At 41.5% G+C, this 20,215-nt stretch overlaps 1 protein-coding gene across 1 annotated transcript in view; it reads right to left on the bottom strand.

The window, feature by feature from the left end:
• The window catches only part of prkce (protein kinase C epsilon), a 443,521-nt gene that overhangs the window by 69,568 nt on the left and 353,738 nt on the right, over positions 1-20,215 (bottom strand). Inside the window, exon 11 of the mRNA XM_033025532.1 lies at positions 4,764-4,918. Coding sequence (XP_032881423.1) covers positions 4,764-4,918 — 155 coding nt within the window. The remainder of the gene's footprint in view (positions 1-4,763; positions 4,919-20,215) is intronic.

The raw sequence follows: 20,215 nt of genomic DNA, 5'->3' as shown, positions 1-20,215 counted from the left end.
GTACTGGACCAAAACACTTGAAAATAAACCTTAATGTACATAAAAATAATCACCACCTGCTGACAAAATAATATCTGTTTCACCCTGGATTCACAGGCAGTCTCCCGTTCTGGGTGACACAGTAGTGCAGCAGTAGAGTTGCTGGCTTACAGCACCATAGACCTGAGTATGATCCTGACTACAGGTGCTGTCTGTGCATTTTGTACTTTCACTCTGTGATCGCGTAGGTTTTCTCTGGGTCCTCTGGTTTCCTCCCACACTCCAAAGACGTATGGGTCAGTGGTGCCGAAGGGCCCGTTTCCGCACTGTATCTCTAAACTAATCTAAACCTGACCTCACACCAGCTAGTTTCTCAAAGATGCAATCAGAATGGCGTACCAACCCTATAGTAAATTGACACATTATGGAAATAAAAATGACTGAGGTGAAATTAATCCTCAGTGAATTAAGCTCTAAGTAATGTTCAAGTCCTTAAACTCGTTTTCACTGAAAATTCCAAAGATCGAATGATTAGCCTGAGTAACAAACTATTTAACATAGTCAATAACTGTACAATAACAATAAGGATGCACAACAAAATATCACAAGGAAGTTTACTGCTTATTGTAAGGAGCAGCGGGAAGGGTGGAGCAATGGTGACGTTTTGGGTCAGGACCCTTCTTCAGATTTTGAAGGCAAAATAGTTCCCGAATTGAAACATCGTCTGTCTATTCACAGATGCTGCCTGACCCCCTGAGTTCCTCCAGTACTTTATTTTTTTGTGCTAGATGATGGTCATATCATTGTAGAAAAATTTGGAAAGAGTAACTGCAGTTCTATGGGCTTGAAGGTAGATGTGGAAGGGTGAAAACAGGTCCTCAAGTTCAGGTCTTAATTGACGGAAGGATAATAGTGCAAGAGAGAACCCGGCAAAAGTAGTTTAGGAGCAGGTGCTTGCAGGTAAAACAACATCTGACCAGTGGGAGTGTTTTGAAAGAGAGACAGCATTCTCACTCACACTCACAAACAAACACGCACACTCACACACAATATCACACGCACCCTCATACTTTCATCATACTTTCATCGAAATGTGGATGTGAATGTGTGTGAAAGCAACAATGTAGTATGCTTGCTTTCACCAGTAGGGGCACAGAATATAAGAGTTGAAACATTATGTCACAATGTTACAAAACACCGTTTAGGCTGCCCTTGGAGTATTGTGTGCAGTTCTGGACGCTGCATCATAGGAAGAATATGATCGTGCAGAGGAGGTTCACAAAAATGCTGTCTGGATTGGAAGTCTTGATATGATAGGTTGTGCTTGTCTCTCTAGCAGCAAAGGAGGCTGAGATATAACCTGACTGAAAGATAGAAGATCACGAGAGGCAAAGACAGCATAGATGGTCAACATCTTTTTTCCCATGGTAGGATATAAAAAACAAGAGGGCATAATTTTAATACGAGAGGTAGTAGATTTAAAGGGGATCTCGATTGTCAAAACCTATATTTGATTGTTTTCATGTGCCAGGTTTACGCAACCTGATCTAAATCTGTCAATTTGGAAGTGATTAATATGAATGAATGAATGAATGAAAGAAAAAAATAAGTTACATATTATTACACTCCGCAGTTTTGGGGACAGAGCCTTCTCCAGGGCAGCTCCCAGGCTCTGGAACTCCCTCCCCCAACTGATCCGCAATTCCGTGTCCCTCACCATCTTCCAGTCCCGCCTCAAGACCCATCTCTTCACCTCTGCCTATCCTTAGCCCCACGTCCCCCTCCCTTTTCATCTGTGCATTAATTGCCTCACATTGTGTTTTGAATTGAATTCTGTCTTTACTTTGTGTACTAGTCATGTCTCTACTATTTATTTCATTCCCCTTACATGTTTTTCCTCCACCTGCTAAATTTGTGTAAGGTGTCCTTGAGACTCTTGAAAGGCGCCCATAAATAAAATGTATTATTATTATTATTATTATTATTATATTTGGACAGGCTTCATGTACTACATGTGAATATGCTTACACATCGCACAGGCCTATAAGGAATTTTGTTATGATCGTGTCATGTGATTAAACAAGTTAGGGCAGTCTTTTTCTATTTCAAACATACTTACATTAATTCACATGCATTCGCACATAAATCCCTAATGGGTAGAATTGGAGATCGGACAAAATTTGGAGGAAGTGTGAGAGAATTTTTGGAAAATGACTGCAGGTGAGTTCATGCCATTTATGAAGATGAGGTGAGGTAAGTAGGACAGAGTACGGAGATAGATTTCCAAAGAAAATGGTTAGTTTGCTGTGGTTTTACCATTGCTGATAGAAAGGAAAACTTCCAAACTTAGAACTTTGAACTGATGTACATGTGGACTGGAACAAATTGCAGGCAAAGGAAGCGCTAAATTCACGGGGAGATTAAAAAGAGAAGCAAAAATTAAAACTTTTTTAGAAAACATTAAAAAACCAGTGGAGGCATGGAGTCATAGTTATACATTATGGAAACAGGCACTTCGGCCCAACTTGACCACACCGACCAACATGTCCCATCTACATTAGTCCCACCTGCCAGCATTTGGTCCATATCCCTCCAAACCTGTCTTATCCATGTACCTGTTCAACTGCTTCTTCAAATGTTGGGATAGTCCCTTCCTCAACCACCTCCTCAGGCAGCTTGTGTCAAACATTCACCACCTTTTGTGTGAAAATGTTACCCCTCAGATTCCTATTAAATCTTTTCCCCATTCACCTTAAATTTATGTCTTCTGGTCCTCGATTCATCTCCTCCGGGCAACAGGCCCTTCAGCCCAACTTGCCCCCACCGACTAACATGTCCCATCTACACTAGTCGCACCTGCCTGAGTTTGGCCCAGATCCAAACCTGTCCTATCCATGTACTTGTCTAAATGTTTCTTAAACATTGCAATAGTACCTGCCTCAACTACCTCCTCTGGCAGCTTGTTCCATATACCCAACACCATTTGTGTGAAAAAGTTACCCTTCAGGTTCCTATTAAAGCTTTCCCCCTTCACCTTAAACCTATGTCCTCTAGTTCTCGATTCGCCTACTCTGGGCAAGAGACTCTGTGCGTCCACCCGATCTATTCCTCTTATGATTTTGTACACCTCGATAAGATCACCCCTCATCCTCCTACGCTCTAAGGAATAGATTCCTAGCCTGCTTAACTTCCCCCTACAGCTCAGGCCCTCGAGTCCTGGCAACATCCTCGTAAATCTTCTCGGCACCCTTGACTCTGCACCCTTTCCAGCTTGACGACATATTTCCTATAACATGGTGCCCAAAACTGAACACAATACTCTAAATGTGGCCTCACTAACATCTTGTACAACTGCAGCATGGAGGTATTCAACATGGAGTTCAACATGGAGTATAACGTCAAAGTTTAAATGCCACTTTGCTATCAAATATGGCACTTGTTCTTTTTAATGTTCTGAAAAGTGTAAAAAGAATGAAATGTTTTCTCATATGGTGTAAGAAGTACCAAGAACACAAATGAATCATTTCTGCTTGATGGTGCACCACTCACCACCCCGTCATCTTATGCCACATGGGTCACACGGTCCGTTCAAACCAGTCATGCGAAAGGTAGCCAGTTTATTTTTAATCAAATGTGCTACCCTGTATGAGAAAATGTCTTCTATTTCTGGTAATGTACTATATGCCGTGAGGCAGCTCAGGAATCAATTGCAAAGTTGGAGACCACAGTGAAATGGAGGAAGTGACTCTAGTGTGCATGATTACTGACATGATTGGAATAGCTCTGGGGTTAATGAATGTGCCCCCCCCCCCCCCCCCCGAAAAGGCCAAAACATGTAAAATTGTAAAAAGGTTTAGGCACAAAATGTTGGAGTAACTCAGCGGGTCAGGCAGCATCTCTGGAGAGAAAAAGAATAGGTGACGTTTTGGGTTGAAACCTTCCTTCAAAGAAGATGCTGCCTGACCTGTTCAGTTACTCCAGCATTTCATGTCTATATTCAGTATAAACCAGCATCTGCAGTTCCATCCTACACAAAAAAGGTTAGGCCTTCTCTCAGCTATCATTGAGAAAGTAGTCTAGAAGTTTTCTTCGAAACTCTTCTTTTTCTTCGAAAACAATTTTTGATAATCAGTTCATTTTCACGTACATGGAAATTTTACAAAGATATTTTTTTTCAAATTCTTAAATGTATTGTGAGCTCACCTTACCTTGGAGGTAAAACATGGGATTTTGGCTGAATCCAGTGCCTTATAGATCCTTTTTGCTAGACTTCACTAGCAGCCACTTCCTGTCAGTGACTCAAAGATTGCCCTCAACTACATGGAGGAAACTAGGATCTTGTGACTGTTATCCCTATTCAGCCAACAAGAGGACAACTCAAATAAACAAAAGAAATGGCACAACGTATTTTTGGAGAACGGGGAGGGGGGTTGAGTGCAGTGGGAAATGAAAGGCCCTTTAGAAGTCTATAGTGGACTGAGAAAGAAAGTAAAGGTATTGTACCACTCTGCTGGCAGGTTAGCAGAAGGTCAGACTCTGCCTAACATTTTGTAAAAGCTCTAAGTGCACCAGAATAAAAGTCTGGCATCATCACTCTTTGCAGCTTCTAGTGCTATTCAAACATAAACATTCTGAATAACTAGCCAAAAGAAAACAGCATCGACTCATGTCTCAACATGCACGGAAATAGAGAGGCACAATGCTTCAACCCAAACGAGTTGCTAAGATATGATTGCATGCTGGCCAAACCTGCTTCCGGCCAGCTGTCCCGTTTAAGCGAGTACCTGTAGATGACGCCATTTTGGTGAAGGAACATCAGTGCCGAGGTGACTTCTGCTGCATAAAACCTTGATCGAGCTTCATCAAACTTGCGGGAACGTTGGATTTGAAACATTAAATCGCCTCCATTTACGTATTCCATAACGAAAAATAGGCGGTCCTAAATGAAAGAAAGTAGAGGTTTTTCAATTAAATTTCTTGAAGTAATGCAAGTGACTGTTGTGTGTAAACAACGAAACACTTGTGGAGTAGAATCAATTAGGTGCTGACAAAAGAAATATAAAGTTCAAAAACATACCAGCGTGAGCTACCATAGCAAGTAGCTTTGATTCTCTAATCATTTTAGCCTCATTGATTCACAAAGATGAAGTAGTATAAACATTCTCTCAGTTTATTAGGCTGCATTTTGAAAGTATACAAATCTTGGCGTAGCACTTTCACTTCATGGTAATCTACCAACAGCTGTCTGATTTGTGTTTTTTTTTTACAATTTTCTCTTTCACAAGATGTAATCAATGTTGTAAAGACCAGATTTTATTGCCCACTCCCAGATTCCCTTGAAATCGGCACAGTGGCTCAGCGGTAGAGCTACTGTCTCACAGTGCCAGAGAGCAAGGTTCGACCCTGACTTTGGGTGCTGTCTGTTCTGAGTTTGTATGTTCTTTCCATGACTCACGAGTTTTCAGCGGGTGCTCCTGTTTCTTCCCACATTCCAAAGATGTGTGGGTTTGTAGGTTAATTGGCTTCTGTAATTTTCCCCTAGGGTGGAGGATGCATGTGGGATAACATATATAACTAGTGTACGGGTGAACGATAGTTGGCGTTGACTCGGTGGCGAAGCGCTTTAATCCTCATTGTAATTTATTTTCCGAAAACAGAGAACCTAGTGGTCCACACAAGTGCATGCTTGTCTGCACAGCTGACATAAGAAAAAACTCAGAGAAGCTGCCTGACCCCATTGAGTTACTCCAGCACTTTGTTTTTTTTTATATGCCAGCACCTGCAGCTCCATGTTTCAACAAACTCTTTGTTCATATTTAGATGTTGCAAATATTTCCTTAACCAAGTAACCTGAAACCTTTACGTCCTTGGGAGTGTGGAAGGAAACTGGAGCACCCAGAGGAAATGCAAGCGGTCACAGGGAGAACATACAAACTCTGTACAAACAGCGCCCGTAATCAGGATTGAACCTGGGTCTCGGGTGCTGTAAGGCAGCAACTCTACCGCTTCATCACTGTGCCTCTATTCATGTTCTCCAGAGATGCTACCTGATACGCGGAGTTACTCCAGCACTTTGTGTCCCCTGTGTTAAAAACAATAATTGATGCTCAACCACTCTTGTCCCGAAACTGTACATTTTTTCTCAACTGTTATGGGCCTGTCCCACTTAGGCAACGTTTTAGGCAAGTGCAGGACACTCTGCGCTCGCCACATTGGCGCCACATGCTCGCTGGTGGTCTCTGGTGAGTCTCCTTCATGGTCGCGAGGAGTTCCCTCATTCTGGGAACTAGTCGCTGCCTCAGTATGGTCACCACAAATTTTTCAACATGTTGAAAAATTTTCTGCGACCAAAAATTTGTCGTCATGGAAATAATCGATAATCCTGTAGTCGTGTGTTCAGTTGTAGTGGGGTCGCCATGTAGTTGTAGGTAGTCGTAGGTAGTTTTAGTTAATCGCCTTTGCTCATTGGGGGAAAAAAAAAGAGTTTTAAGAACCAAGGATAACCGACCGGTAATGTTAAATGTCCACTGAACCTCTCGCGTGCGTGTGTGTATGTGTCTGTCTGTCTGTCTGTCTGTCTGTCTGTCTGTCTGTCTGTCTGTCTGTCTGTCTGTCTGTCTGTCTGTCTGTCTGAATCTCTGTCTGTCTGTGATTGAGGAGTTAAGGGCCTGTCCCACTTGGCCGTCATTTGCGCCTCATTTACACGTCATATGTAAAATAGGTCGACGCGATGTGACACACGGGTAGCGTGTGGGTAGCGCGGGACGGGCGCATGGAGAGGTGTGAAGGAGTGTGGAGTTGTGCGCGATATCGCGCGGCGCTCCTGGATTTCGTGCTGCACAAAATCCTCGCGCGCCACCTGTGTGACGTATCGTGTACGCACGCTGACACATTGGGTAAGCACGCTGATGCATTGGCATCGCAAGCTGCGTCCCGACGTCTTACGTGGTGATGAATGGTTACATCACCTTGCGTAACCATGCGTTGCCGTGCGTTGCAGGGTATTCTAATGACGTCACACGCACCAGACGGCATGATGACGCGTGATTTGCGCGCGATGTCGCGCGTAACGACGCGTCGACCTATTTTACATATGACGCGTAAATGAGGCGCAAATGACGGCCAAGTGGGACAGGCCCTTTACATAACTAATCAGGGAGAACATCACAAAAGCACTCAGAGAAAACCTACTGTTAGGTTCATCCATTGAAACAATATGGGTACAGCTCAAAAATAAGAAAGGTGCAATCACTCTGATGAAAATAAACTATAGGCCTCCCAAACAGCAGCAGGAGATGGAGGAACAGATATGTAGACGATTCATGGAAAAAGCTAGAAGCAACATGGCTGACACAGTGGGTAACCTTAACTTCTCCAATATTGATGGAACTTCCTCAATGTAAAAGGCCTTTGAGGAAAATAAAGCAAGAACTCAAGCTCAGAATTTATTTTGGAGTCAGAGGATATGGGAGAGGTACTAAATGAGTACTTTGCCTCAGTGTTCAACAGGGTGAAGGGCAGAGATTATAGTGAGACCGGTGCAGGATAACTGATATGCAAGCCATATAGAAATCAAGGAGGAGATAGTGTTGGGTCTGTTGAAGAGCATTATGTTTGGTGAGACCCCAGGGCCTGATGGGAACTGTCCCCAGGGCCTGATGAGATCTATCCCAGGTTAGTTTAGTTTGGTTTAGTTTTGTTATCGAGTCAAAGACAATGCATGATCACAAGCCATCCTCAGAGTACAGATACAGGATATAAGGTATAGCATTTAGTGCACGATAAAGTCCAAAAAAATCAAATTAATCAAATCAGATCTCCAATGAGGTAGATGGGAGGTCAGGAACGTTCTTTAGCTGATGAAAGGACGGTTCAGTTGCCTGATAACAGCTGGTTAAGAAACTGTCCCCGAATCTGGAGGTATTCATTTTCACACTTCTGTACCTCTTTCCTGATGGGAAAGGGGAGAAGAATTCATAAGATCTAGGAGCAGATTTAGGTCACTTGGCCAATCAAGTCTACTCCACCGGTCAAGCATGGTTGAACCATATTTCCTTCTTAAACCTATTCTCTTGCCTTCTCCCCCATAACCCTTGCACCCAGAGAGAGCGACAAAGATAGGGTAGGTGGTCAGAATCTTTTTCCAAGGGGTAGAAATGTCAAATACATGAGGGAACAGCTTTAAGGTGAGAGGGGGAAAAGTTTAAAGGAGGTGTGCGCAGCAAATTTTTTTTACACAGTGTTGTAGATACCTGGAATATGCTGGTGGGGGATGTGGTGAAAGAACATGTAATTGTGCCATTTAATGTCTTTTAAATACACACATAGATAAGCAGGAATGGAGAGATGGGATCATGTGCAGGCTGAAGAGATCAGTTTATGTTCGTGTTTGGCACATGCATTTTGCACTGAAGGGCCTATTCTTGTGCTGTGCTGTTCTATGTTTTAGGCACTAAGTGTTTATTTTAGAAGGCTAATTTCAGTTCTTTCTGGTACTCTGTAATATTCTATTATTTCTACTCTCTGAAATCCAAAAAAGATTTGATTTAAAAAATACACTTGTTACTTCTTAATTTGTTGTCTGTGGGAAGATTGGTCAATGTACTTAATAAGTAATTAATGTACTTAACTCGGAAGGGTTTCGGCCCGAAACGTCGCCTATTTCCTTCGCTCCATAGATGCTGCTGCACCCACTGAGTTTCCCCAGCAATTTTGTGTACCTTCGATATTCCAGCATCTGCAGTTCCCTTTTAAATACTTAATTTACATCTTTGCTCCTGCACACCAATTATTCTTAGGAATCGATGCTAAATTGTGCTGACATCAGGAGAGTGAAATTTGCACCACATAAATCACTAGATTTCAAATACGAGTGGGCATAGGTGAGGGGGCAATCGTTTATTTTCCACATAGAGTGTGATCGCTGCCCGAAACACGCTGCCAGGGGAGGTGATGGCGGCAGACATGATAGCAACAATAAGAGCATTTAATCAGGGCACATGAACAGACAGGGTGTAGTGGGATATAGATCATGCACAGACAGGTGAGATTGGTTTAAATTGGCAGCATCATTGGCGCAGACATAATGGGTTGAAGGGCCTGTTCCTGTTCTGTACTCTTTTGTTCTAATTAATTGCTCTAAAGACATTATTTGATAAACCAGTGAACATTCTCAACAGTCAAAGAAGTAAAATATCAAAGTGCCATGTTACACAATCACAAGATAAACACGACAAGAAGGTTATTAGGCAAATTAGTCTGAAGAAGGAACCCGACATAATACATCAGGTGTCCATTCCATTCGGAGATGTTGCCTGACCTGCCGAGTGACTCCAGCATTTTGTCTTTCAAGTTCATTTTATACTTTCATAACTACTTGTAAACAAAATGGGATGGCACAGTGGCAGAATTGTAACCTTACAGTACAAGAGACTTGGGTTCAATCCTGGCCATGATTGCTGTATGTACAGAGTTTGTATGTTCTTCCTGCTCTGGTTTCCTCCCACATTCCAAAACTGTGCAGGTTTGTAGGTTAATTGGCTTTTGTAAATTGGCCCTAGTGTGTAGGATAGAAATAGTGTACTGATGATTGCTGGTCGGTGTGGACTTGGGGGCCGAAGAGCCTGTTTCCATCCTGTATCTCTAAATTAAATGAAAACAGTTGCTACACTGTATTCCTCAACAGTGCTACCTGTCTGATTGCCTTGTATGAAGGAGAAGGTTAATTTTGCCTTTGGACCTATTTGCTTCAAACTACTGCCATGCAGGTTTTGACCAGGTTGCTGAACAATTTCTAACACGGCAACTATTGAGTTATATTTTTGCTGTGTTGGGAGTAGGTCCTCAGAACCAGTGATAATGAAGCTGTATTAGAAGGTTAATGGGCTGGCTGTCAGCTCAGCCTGCCCAGACTAGACCTGAAATGGCAGATTTGACTGAAGTGCTGCCAATATGCACTGTTTATATTTGCTGCTGGCAGCAATTTTGGTTGGAAGCTGAGAGTGCAAACCATTCTCCAGGAAGCTTTTGCTGTCCTCATCTGCAAGTGCCATTTATTCATCAGGGTTACTGGGTGTCACTGCCTTTGTTGGCGGAGACAATCCTGTAGTACAAACATGAGCGCTGATCTCACTGCTTTATAATTGGTCAGTAACTAGTGCAACAAACTACTATTGGATATTTGTTATACTGGCTCATTGTCCTGGGTAGGATTGTGCGATAATAGGAGGCAATGTAGAATCTTCCAGCCAATAATTTGACTGTGAGAAAAGCAATAAGATCTCATCAGAAGGGTCCAAACACTCCACTGTAAAACACGCCTTTGTTTAAAGTTCTTTCCACTGTTAATCCAATAATGGATTAGGTCAGCATGTGTAAAGACTAAATTTGAAAGAGCAGTGACTTCAACCTAAACTGCTCCTGTAAACCAAGGATTTGTTTTCTCTTTTAAGAACATCTAACCAATGATTTGGAGTTTGAGAAAGAACTCCTTTTAAACTATTCACCAATCAGACAACTACTATTCGGCTGAAGCTCTCAATTACATAGGATGTTCTACGGAGTGAATGAAGCTCTTTACCCGCACTCTTTTGATTAATTGCTTTTGAATTTTTTAAACCTTCTCTTGTCAGGTTGTGTCTGGTTGCCTGCCATCAAATTTACAGAATCAGAGCGAGAAATATCATCTAAAATCCCCAACTGAAATTTGCATGTATATAGAAATAGTGCTGCTTGTTATTTACTTTTTTAAATAATTTATATTTATATCTCTGCAATTAATCTTATAATGGAATGATTTAATAATTCTAAACAAGAAACATCATGAATGTGCATCACGACACACCATTTGATAGCTCTTTCAAATCATGCAATAAAGTTGTCAAAGAGTCCCAAGTTTATTTTTCAGTCTGTATAGCAGTGGAGAAAAGATGACAGTGTAGAGGAGGCACGTTGACAAGTGCTTCTACGGAATAAAGCTTCCAGAGAATTTTTTTGTCTTTATTTTAGTTTTAGAAATACAGATGGGGAGAAAGCTGGGAAAAATGTGGAGGCAAAACAATGCCTGGCAAGTGACAGGTGAATGCAGGTGAGGTGAGTTTCCCGTGTGTCTATGTTAATCTGTCAATTGTGTAGGAAGGAGCTGCAGATGCTGGTTTAAACCGAAGATAGACACAAAATGCTGGAGTAACTCAGTGGGACAGGCAGCATCTCTAGAGAGAAGGAATGGGTGACGTTTCGGATCGAGACCCTTCTTCAGACTGATTCTGTCAATTTCCTGGTTTCAAGTCCACAATGAGCAGGGCACTATTAAGCCAACAAGAAATGTTCTAAATTTAGAAAACTATCAACTCAATGCAGGTTAATGTATTGTATAAAATAACATTCATCATGTTACATGTAGCCACAGGGAACTGTGGATGCTGGTTTACAAAAGAAGTCTGAAGATCAGAGACATCACCTATCCACGTTCTCCAGAGATGCTGCCTAACCTGCGGATACATCATTTGTATCTTTTTTTGTAACATTATATGTTCTATATCAAAAAAATGATTGAATTATTCAGCCTGCCATGTTATACAGTTTATTTTTGTTCCCAGAATTCCCCAGATGCTGCATCAAAACCTATTTTTTAATCATCCACCATAATTTAAACAGGATGAAAGAGAAGTTTGTTTAAACATACTTAAAATTACCGAGGCTGTCTCCACCCACTGAAAACATGAATAAACATTTCCTGCCTTCTAATTAGGATTGTACAATATTTGACATAAAATGGTGGAAAGAAATTCTGGAGATGGAATAATAATGGAAAATATATACAAATTCTCTGGTCTCACCATTTTCCTTTAGTTATGTCACAGTAAAACAACATGAATGTATGGAGAGTGTAATATGTGATTTACTATATATGGCAGCAAGCCTTGAAAATCAATTCAACTGTTAGTTTATTTAACTTTGTGAACTTAATGTTTGAATAACATGTTAGTTCTAGGTAATTAAAATTGTTTATTAGCAAGAAGAAAACTAAAACAAAACAAGTCAGATGGAGAACTTCCAAAGCATGTACTGCCTCTGTGGGCTCCCTCAGGCACAGACCTGCCATAAAGCAGGGCTGCCAACATTGGGTGAGAGTTGGTAGTGAGAAATTGTGAGAGATCAAGCCCGAGGGAGTGTAGCGACCGAGGGGGGGGGGGGGGGGGGGGGGGGTGACTCCAGTTACATACATTCTCTCATTCCTGACCCCGAGTCCAGCCTTACACCTGGCCCCCTATTCTACCCTGATCATAGCTGCTTACCTGCTTAGGTTCCCAGTGCTGAACACTCCCATTGTCCCAGCTTTGACTGCACACCTAGTACTATTCCAGACCTTGACTCTGGATGCACACTTGGCCTTGCTCCTAGCCCCTCTGCACTGACAATATATCTGGCCCACATATAAAGCCCCATATCTGACCCCCTGGACTTAACCTATTACGTTCAAGTCCATAGGTGCTTATCGAATGCGGTAATCCTTTATGGGGCACTTCACAGACCAAATTTTGTATAACAAAATTTGCTACATCCATTGGTTTCCTTGTTATCTAACATGTTAGTTACTTTGTCAAAAACGTCATGAAATGGTTGAACACAATTTCTACTCACTCAGCTGTATAAGTATTCTGTTACCATTTCCTTCATTTTCCTAACAAACTGGCCTGAAGTCATTTTCACCCCCAATATTTTCAGTATTTTGCTGTCTTCCTCTCAGCTGAGACTTTTCCGAAATGCAAAGTTCAATAACTATATATTTAAGCAATATTATTCTATTAAATATGATATTGAGAGTACATAATATTTTCTGTGGTATTCATAACAACAATGATAAAAAAGATCTGTTTTAATTGCACCTACCAAAATGCATACATTATATTACAGTTAATATGTACTGAGGGCAATTTTTTGTTCCAATGCTCATCATTACCAATTACTTTTACATTGAAGTGATTGAAATCCAGGTGAAGTTGAAATGGCATCAGAAAAATAAAACGGAGGAAGGAGTCTCGAAAGGTATCGGCACTCGTGATTATAGTATAAATTGGTTGACAATACTTTAATCAATATGAAAATGTCATATCCCTAAAGACGCTCCGTACAAATTTTGAATTCGAACGTGTAAAAATTTCAATTGGTTAAAGAATAAGGAACTGAAAATTCTCAGATTCAAATTTACTAATATTCAGAATCTCATATTGAGGTGCTGGTTAATTCCGAGTGCCTATATCTCTCTTTCCAAGTTAACGTGTATAAATACTTCGTAAGACTTGTTAATAGTTAAAATTTGTGAAGCTACCTTTCAAAAGTGTATTTAAAGCTGTGGATAGTTGCATTGTATTTCAATTTAAAGTGTATATTTCCTTCCAGATTAATCTGTGTATAATAAAACTTCGAAGTAGTAATTTAAAGTGTATTTAAGACTGCCGTTGTGGCATTGTGCTCATTGTGTATTGTCTTTGATTTAAATTTTGAATGTTAGAGACACTGTGATATCAGTTTGAATCGGCTGTAGAGATAAATAGTTGATTAAGACTGCTATTGTAATTGGAGTCCGAATCATGGCTGATCAACCAGGAGTTCGTCCCCCCTCTGATTGATTGTTGATTAGTACCTGATAGCGAAGAGTAACTGAGAGAGGGAAAGTAATTTTTAGTAAAGAGTAACCTGACGGGAAAGGTACCCCTAAGTCTAAGCATTTAGTGTGAGTAAAAAGTACCTGAAGGTAGTTTTTTGTTTTAGTTGTTCCAATGTTTGACTCAGTGTTTTTTGACTGAACTAGACTGGGGGGGGGGGGGGGGGGGGGGAAGCTTGAGAAGAGCGCGTTTACATAAGGCGAGATTGAGCAGGCTAAGACTTTATTCCTTGTAGTGCAGGAGGTTGAGTGCCTCATATAGATGTATAAGGTCATGAGGGGAATAGATAGAGTAAATGCACAGTCTTTTTACCCAAAATAGAAAAATCAAGAACGAGGGGGCATAGGTTTAAGATAAGAGGGGAAAGATTTAATATGAACCTGCGGGATACCATTTTTTTACATAAAGAGCGGTGAGTGTATGGAATGAGCTGCCACAGGAGGTAGTTGAGGCAGATACCGTCACATCATTTAAAAGACGTTCAAACAGGGACAAGGATAAGATAAGTTTAGAAGGATATGGGCCAAACGCAGGCAGGTGGGACGAGTGTAGGTGGAGCATGTTGGTTGGCATGGGCGTCGGGCTGAAGGGCCTGTATTCCCACCGTATAATTCATTAACTTTGGAAACATTTTTTCCCCTTTAAGTATTGACCTCTATGAGAAGTTAAGCTTCCAAAATGCCTATCAGGCCTTCATTACCACAACAAAATAACATGTTTCACGTATGGGCCAAAGCAAGGCATACTGATTGCCAGGCCAAACTCATGCTGTCCACATCCAATGTGTACATCCTGTCCTCATGGTAATATGGGGAAGCCGGTGCTGGGACATGACGGGACCTGAGGTTTAGAATTTAGAGAGACACCATGTAAACAGGCCTTTCGGCCCTCCGAGTCCACGCCAACCAACGATCACCCAGACACTAATTCTATCGTACACACTAGAGACAATGTACAGAAGCCAATTAACCTACAAACCCGCACGAATATGGGAGGAAACCAGAATACCGGGCGAAAAATCATACGGTCATGGGAAGACCGTACAAACTCAGTACAGACAGTACCTGTAGTCAGGATCGAACCCAGGTCACCGGCGCTGTAAGGCAGCAACTGTACCAGTGTGCAATTGTGCCATCCTTGTGATGATTACTTTAATAGAACCTCAATGTGGATGGTTCCAAGTATTGAATCTCAAAAGACCGCACCTAGTCAAACTGCTTCCCTTTAAATATCACTGAAGAAAGCTTTACACTGTGTTTCATTGTTGGGGCATGCAAGTACAATTGCATTTCCTGGAATTGGCATGCATTGTAAGCAACCTGTGTGAAGCATGCCACCAGGCAGCAACTCAAATCTAAGTAAATGATTGGTATTCGTAAAAAAATTCTATATAATGCACATGAACAATGTGAAACACGGTAGAATTCTTGGACAATTAATGTAATACACTATGTACTATATTACATACAAGTTTGCAGCTGCAGAGAATTTCAGTGTTGCCATACTATAGGCAATGATCAGGAAATTTATAGCATGGCCACCATTTATTTCGTTTGAATCCATTTCTGTTTTTAGACAATGACGCAATTCAAACCATTCCAGCCTTCCCACCTGGCAGCCAGTCTTTGGAATTAATGCTTCTTCCTCTTTGTGTGGTACACATTGGTCTCACAACATAGTTTTAGGGTGGTGAGAGAGTTGCAGGCTTTATTTGACAATTTATATTTCTCTACATCACTGTCTATAATCTCTCGTTTCCCTTTCCCAGGACTCTCCATCTGAAGAAGGATCTCGACCTGAAACATCACCCATTCCTTCTGTCCAGAGATGCTGCCTGTCCCGCTGAGTTACTCCAGCATTTTGCGCCTATCTTCGATTTAAATCAGCATCTGTAGTTCCTCCCCACACATAAATTTACTCTCTTGGATTTAGGCAACAGATGATTATTCATGTGGATAATCAAATATTAGCTTCATACCCATTTGATAATAGAGTGTGTCGACTTTGTAGCTGCTGTATTATTAAATATATATTGGTCTATAAGCAAAAAAAATCATAACTTGATTCAAAGATTAAAATGATTAATCTCCCCAAGGAATAACGTTCTGCACCATAAAAAGTAGATGCTCTGACATTTATATTAAGACCTCTCCATTTGCACAATCTCAATTTTAGGCTGATCTTCAGGAGAAATAGATGCTGGAGGAAAAACGTGACAGTGTTGGAGAAGGCCCCAGAGGAGGTTCACCACGATTTTCCAAGGATGTAATGTTACAATAATGAGGAGAGATTGTAGAGGCGGTGATTGTTCTCCCTGGAGCAGAGGAGGTTAAAAGGGGACAAGATCGTATAAGATATTGGTGAGCTTGCACTTGGAGTACTGTGTTCGGTTTTGTTGCCCTGCCAAGGGAAAGATACCATGAAGGAAAAACGAATGCAGAGAAAATTCAAGAGGATATTGCCAGGACTTGAGGCGTGGAACATCAGGGAGAGGTTCGGCAGTCAAGGACTTTATTCCTTGGAGCGCAGTTATGCAGAAGGGTAACCTTGTTGAGCTGTATACAATTATGAGGGGAATAGATAGGGAGAATGCAGCGTCTTTTTCTCAGGGTAGAGGAATCAAGAACTAGAGAGCATAGGTTTAAGTGAAGAGGGGAAAGATTTAAGGAGGCTTAAAATGTTGAGGGGCAACTACAACCTCTCACTCAATGTCAGCAAAACCAAGCAATTAATTCAGAAAGAAGTCATGACGCCACGTGCCAGTTTTCATTGGTGGGTCACTGGTGGAGACAGTCAGCAGCTTAATATTCCTCAGTGTTAACATCCCAGATGACCTGCACACAGATGTAATCATGAAAAAGGCCTGCCTACCTGCGACTCTCCTATCAGAAGTTTAAAGAGATTTGATATGTCACCGAATACTCAAACAAACTTCTACAGATGCACTATAGAAAGGTATTGTGACCTGTACAGCAATGCCTGTGCTGCAACTGCACCACAGTAGTGCAGCGGTAGATCTGCTGCCTTACAGCACCAGAGACCCAGGTTTGATCCTGATTACGGGCACTGTCTGTATAGAGTTAGTACGTTCTCCCTGTGACCGTGTGGGTTTTCTCCAGATGCCCCCAAATTTCCTCCCAAATTCCAAAGTGGTACAGTTTTGCAGGTTAATTGCCGTCTGTAAAATCGTAAATTGTCCCTAGCTGTAGGATAGTGCTAGTGTATGTGGTGATCAATGGTCAGCACGGACTTGGTGGGCCAAAGGGCCTGTTTCCACACTGTATCTCTAAACTAAACTAAATGTGACTGAATCCCCAAACAAACTTCGACAGAAGAAGGTATCCTGACCTATTGCATTGTGGCACTGATGGCAATTCCAAAATATTGGAATACAAGAGACTTCAGAAAGTGGTGGACTAGGCTTGGTCCACCACAGGCACAGTCCTCCCCTCCATCAAATGCATTTATTTGAAGCAATTTATCCCCACCTTCCAGGCCCCTCCTTCTATTCTCACTGATACCGTCAGGTAGGAGGTACTGAAGATTGAAGTCACACACCACCAGCTTCAGAAACAGCTGCTTTCTTACGGAACAGCGTCTCATATTTCACTTGGGCAGGTTACAGCCCAGTTACATGACCAGTGGTATGAATATAAATTTATCTAACTTCAGGTAGACCCGGCATCCCCTCTCCCTCTTTCCTTCACCCATCCAAGTCTCATTTTCACCCTACAAACAGCTAACAATGGCCTGTTTACTTTATCATCATTACTTTTTTGCATATCTTTTATTCATTGTTCTATATCTCTCCACATCACTGTCTATATCTCTCGTTTTCCTTATCCCTAACCAGTCTGAAGAAGGGACTGGACCCGAAACTTGACAACATCTCTCCAGATGCTGCCTGTCCCGCTGAGTTACTCCAGCTTTTTGTATCTATCTTTGCTTTCTTACACCTGTCAGGTTCCTAAACAGAACTGCACAACCCTAACTCTACTCTGGTACATTACAGACCACAAGCTTGTCTTGCAAGATGCAAGTGTAATTTATGTGTAATTTCTGCTTTTGTGTGTTGACTGAGTGCATGTGCCTGTGATGCTGCTGCAAGCACCATTTTCATTGCACCTATACCTCAACCGCACTTGTGCATATGACAACAAACTCAAACTGCCTGATTTGACTTGTCTTCTGTGTAGTGTACCAGTCTTCCAAATAGTCCCTCCTAATCTATGAGAGAAGGACATCAAGGGCAGCTGAACGTTTCTTTACCAAAAATGGGTGTTGCATTACGATGGGTGTCACTAATTAGCCTCAGCAGTGAAAATCCTGGAAGATTGTGTTCCTTCCCACCACAGTGGTATTCTAGTACACATGCCCTCTAGTGTTGGACATTTTCACCCTGGCAAAAAGTTCTGACTGTCTACCCTGTCAATGCCTCTCATACTTTTATACACTTCTATCAAGCTTCCCCTTAACCTCCAACTTAATCACTATCCTACCATGTACCTCCTTGATTTATGCCACCTTGTGTTAAATTAGTATTGCCAGAAAAAGCAGACCTGAATCTTTTTGATATGTGCGATTGATTCAATGTTACACCAGATGATGGAATTTACTCACCCAAAGATTTCAATCCTTCCACTCATTCTAGACTACAATCTCGCAACGGGGTTATAAAAACCATGCATAAAGGAAACTTACTGATACTGCTTTTCACTTTTTCTTATCTGAAATGTCAAATAACGATGTTAAGCTTTCAGCTATTGGTCAAGAACTCATGCACATAGAAAGTATAAATAATACAGGCACAGCTACACTCCCAATCACCACTCCCAAATTGGCATGTAACAAGACATTTACTGAAACTGTATTTAGTCTATGTGTGTTATGAACTCCTAATTAAGTTAATCAAATAATCAGGGCACCATTAATTAGTTCTCAGTAGCAAAAGACAAATTTAACTTCAATGTTTAGAAAACCATGTCCTCCCTGTGTGGAGCAAGATTTTCTCAGCTCTCTGGAATTTTACAAAAAATGCAGCAGGAAACAATTAGAGGTGCAGTACAGAATGTATTCTGTATGCCCGAGATTGGCTTCAAGAATGTTTATTGCAATGCTTAATACCATGCAAAAGTAGAATGACCTTGCCGTGGCAGAACTCAGATCTTTCTCCTTTTTTTCTCTGGAGATTTAGGTCTGATCTTATTCTCCTGAAATACATGTCGTAGCTTTTGTCAAATTACTTTGAGCGAGATTACAACACTGGCAGAAATGAGCATGAGTGAAAGATGAATGACACATTTGTTTGGATCTTGCCATGTGACTGTTGTTCAACTAATTTGGACAAAAACAATTTTATTTCTTTTGTGAATAAGGAAATTCCATTGTCCCGACAAAATGCTGCCGTCTATCAGTATTGTACCTAAAAAAATAATGATTGGCAAATCTTTTATTTTTCGATACAAAACATGGAAAGTTGGCATTCTTCTCACAAATGTTCATGAAAGCTCCTTAATGAAGTGATAATACAACTTAAAATCTGGTGCTACATCAATAAAGCTTGTCTCACAGAAGCAAGGTATTGTAATCAGAATTCCACGGATGCATTTTGCAATCAAATGTACTTAATTTATCCAGTTTTCCCCACTTTTCTGCTGAAGGGTGATAGCAGGAATGGGGTACAGATTGTGGATGATCAGCCATGATCACGTTGAATGGCGGTGCTGGCTCGAAGGGCCGAATGGCCTACTCCTACACCTATTCTCTATTGTCTAAGGCATTACATTTATTAACTGCTTCACTCGGGTGTTCTATCTTCACGAGTGAAGGTATCCAACTGAGTTTGGGCATTACCGACAAGTCCCAGCATATATTGCCCAACTCGAGTTGCTCCCGAGTGGCTGGGAGTGAGCTGCTTTCCTGAACCCTTGCAATAATTTTGCTTTGGCAGCGATTACAGCCTCAAGTCTTCTTGGGTATGATGTTACAAGCTTGGCACACCTGTATTGGGGTCATTTCTCCCATTCTTCGCTGCAGATGCTCTAAAGCTCAGTCAGGTTGGATGGGGAGCTTCGATGCACAGCTATTTTCAGGTCCCTCCAGAGATGTTCGACCGGGTTCAAGTTCGGGCTCTGGCTGGGCCACTCAAGGACATTCACTGACTTGTCACTAAGCTGTATGCTTAGGGTCGTTGTCCTGTTGGAAGGTGAACCTTCACCCCAGTCTGAGGTCCAGAATGCTCTGGAGCAGGTTTTCATAAAGGATCTCTCTGTACTTTGCTCCATTCATCTTTCCCTCGATCCTGACCAGTGATGGAAATGGGGGGGTACATAGGGGTACGGCGTTCCCCTAATTTTCAATTTCCAGCTCGGGTTTAATGAGTACTACAGAAACATTCGAGCCGTTTCTCACTTTATTCAACTCTGACAAAAACGATTTGTTAACTGCCACTGTTAGCACTTGTTAACAGCCAGTAGTTAATAGTAGTTATACAATGTGTCATCAATACATCGATCCACATTCCTCAGTAAATGTAATTGTGTTTTAACACCGCATTCCTTTGAATAAAA

Source organism: Amblyraja radiata, chromosome 8 (assembly GCF_010909765.2).
Source record: "Amblyraja radiata isolate CabotCenter1 chromosome 8, sAmbRad1.1.pri, whole genome shotgun sequence".
In the NCBI taxonomy this organism is placed as follows: Eukaryota; Metazoa; Chordata; class Chondrichthyes; order Rajiformes; family Rajidae; genus Amblyraja; species Amblyraja radiata.
This window is presented reverse-complemented; position numbering and strand designations above follow the sequence as displayed.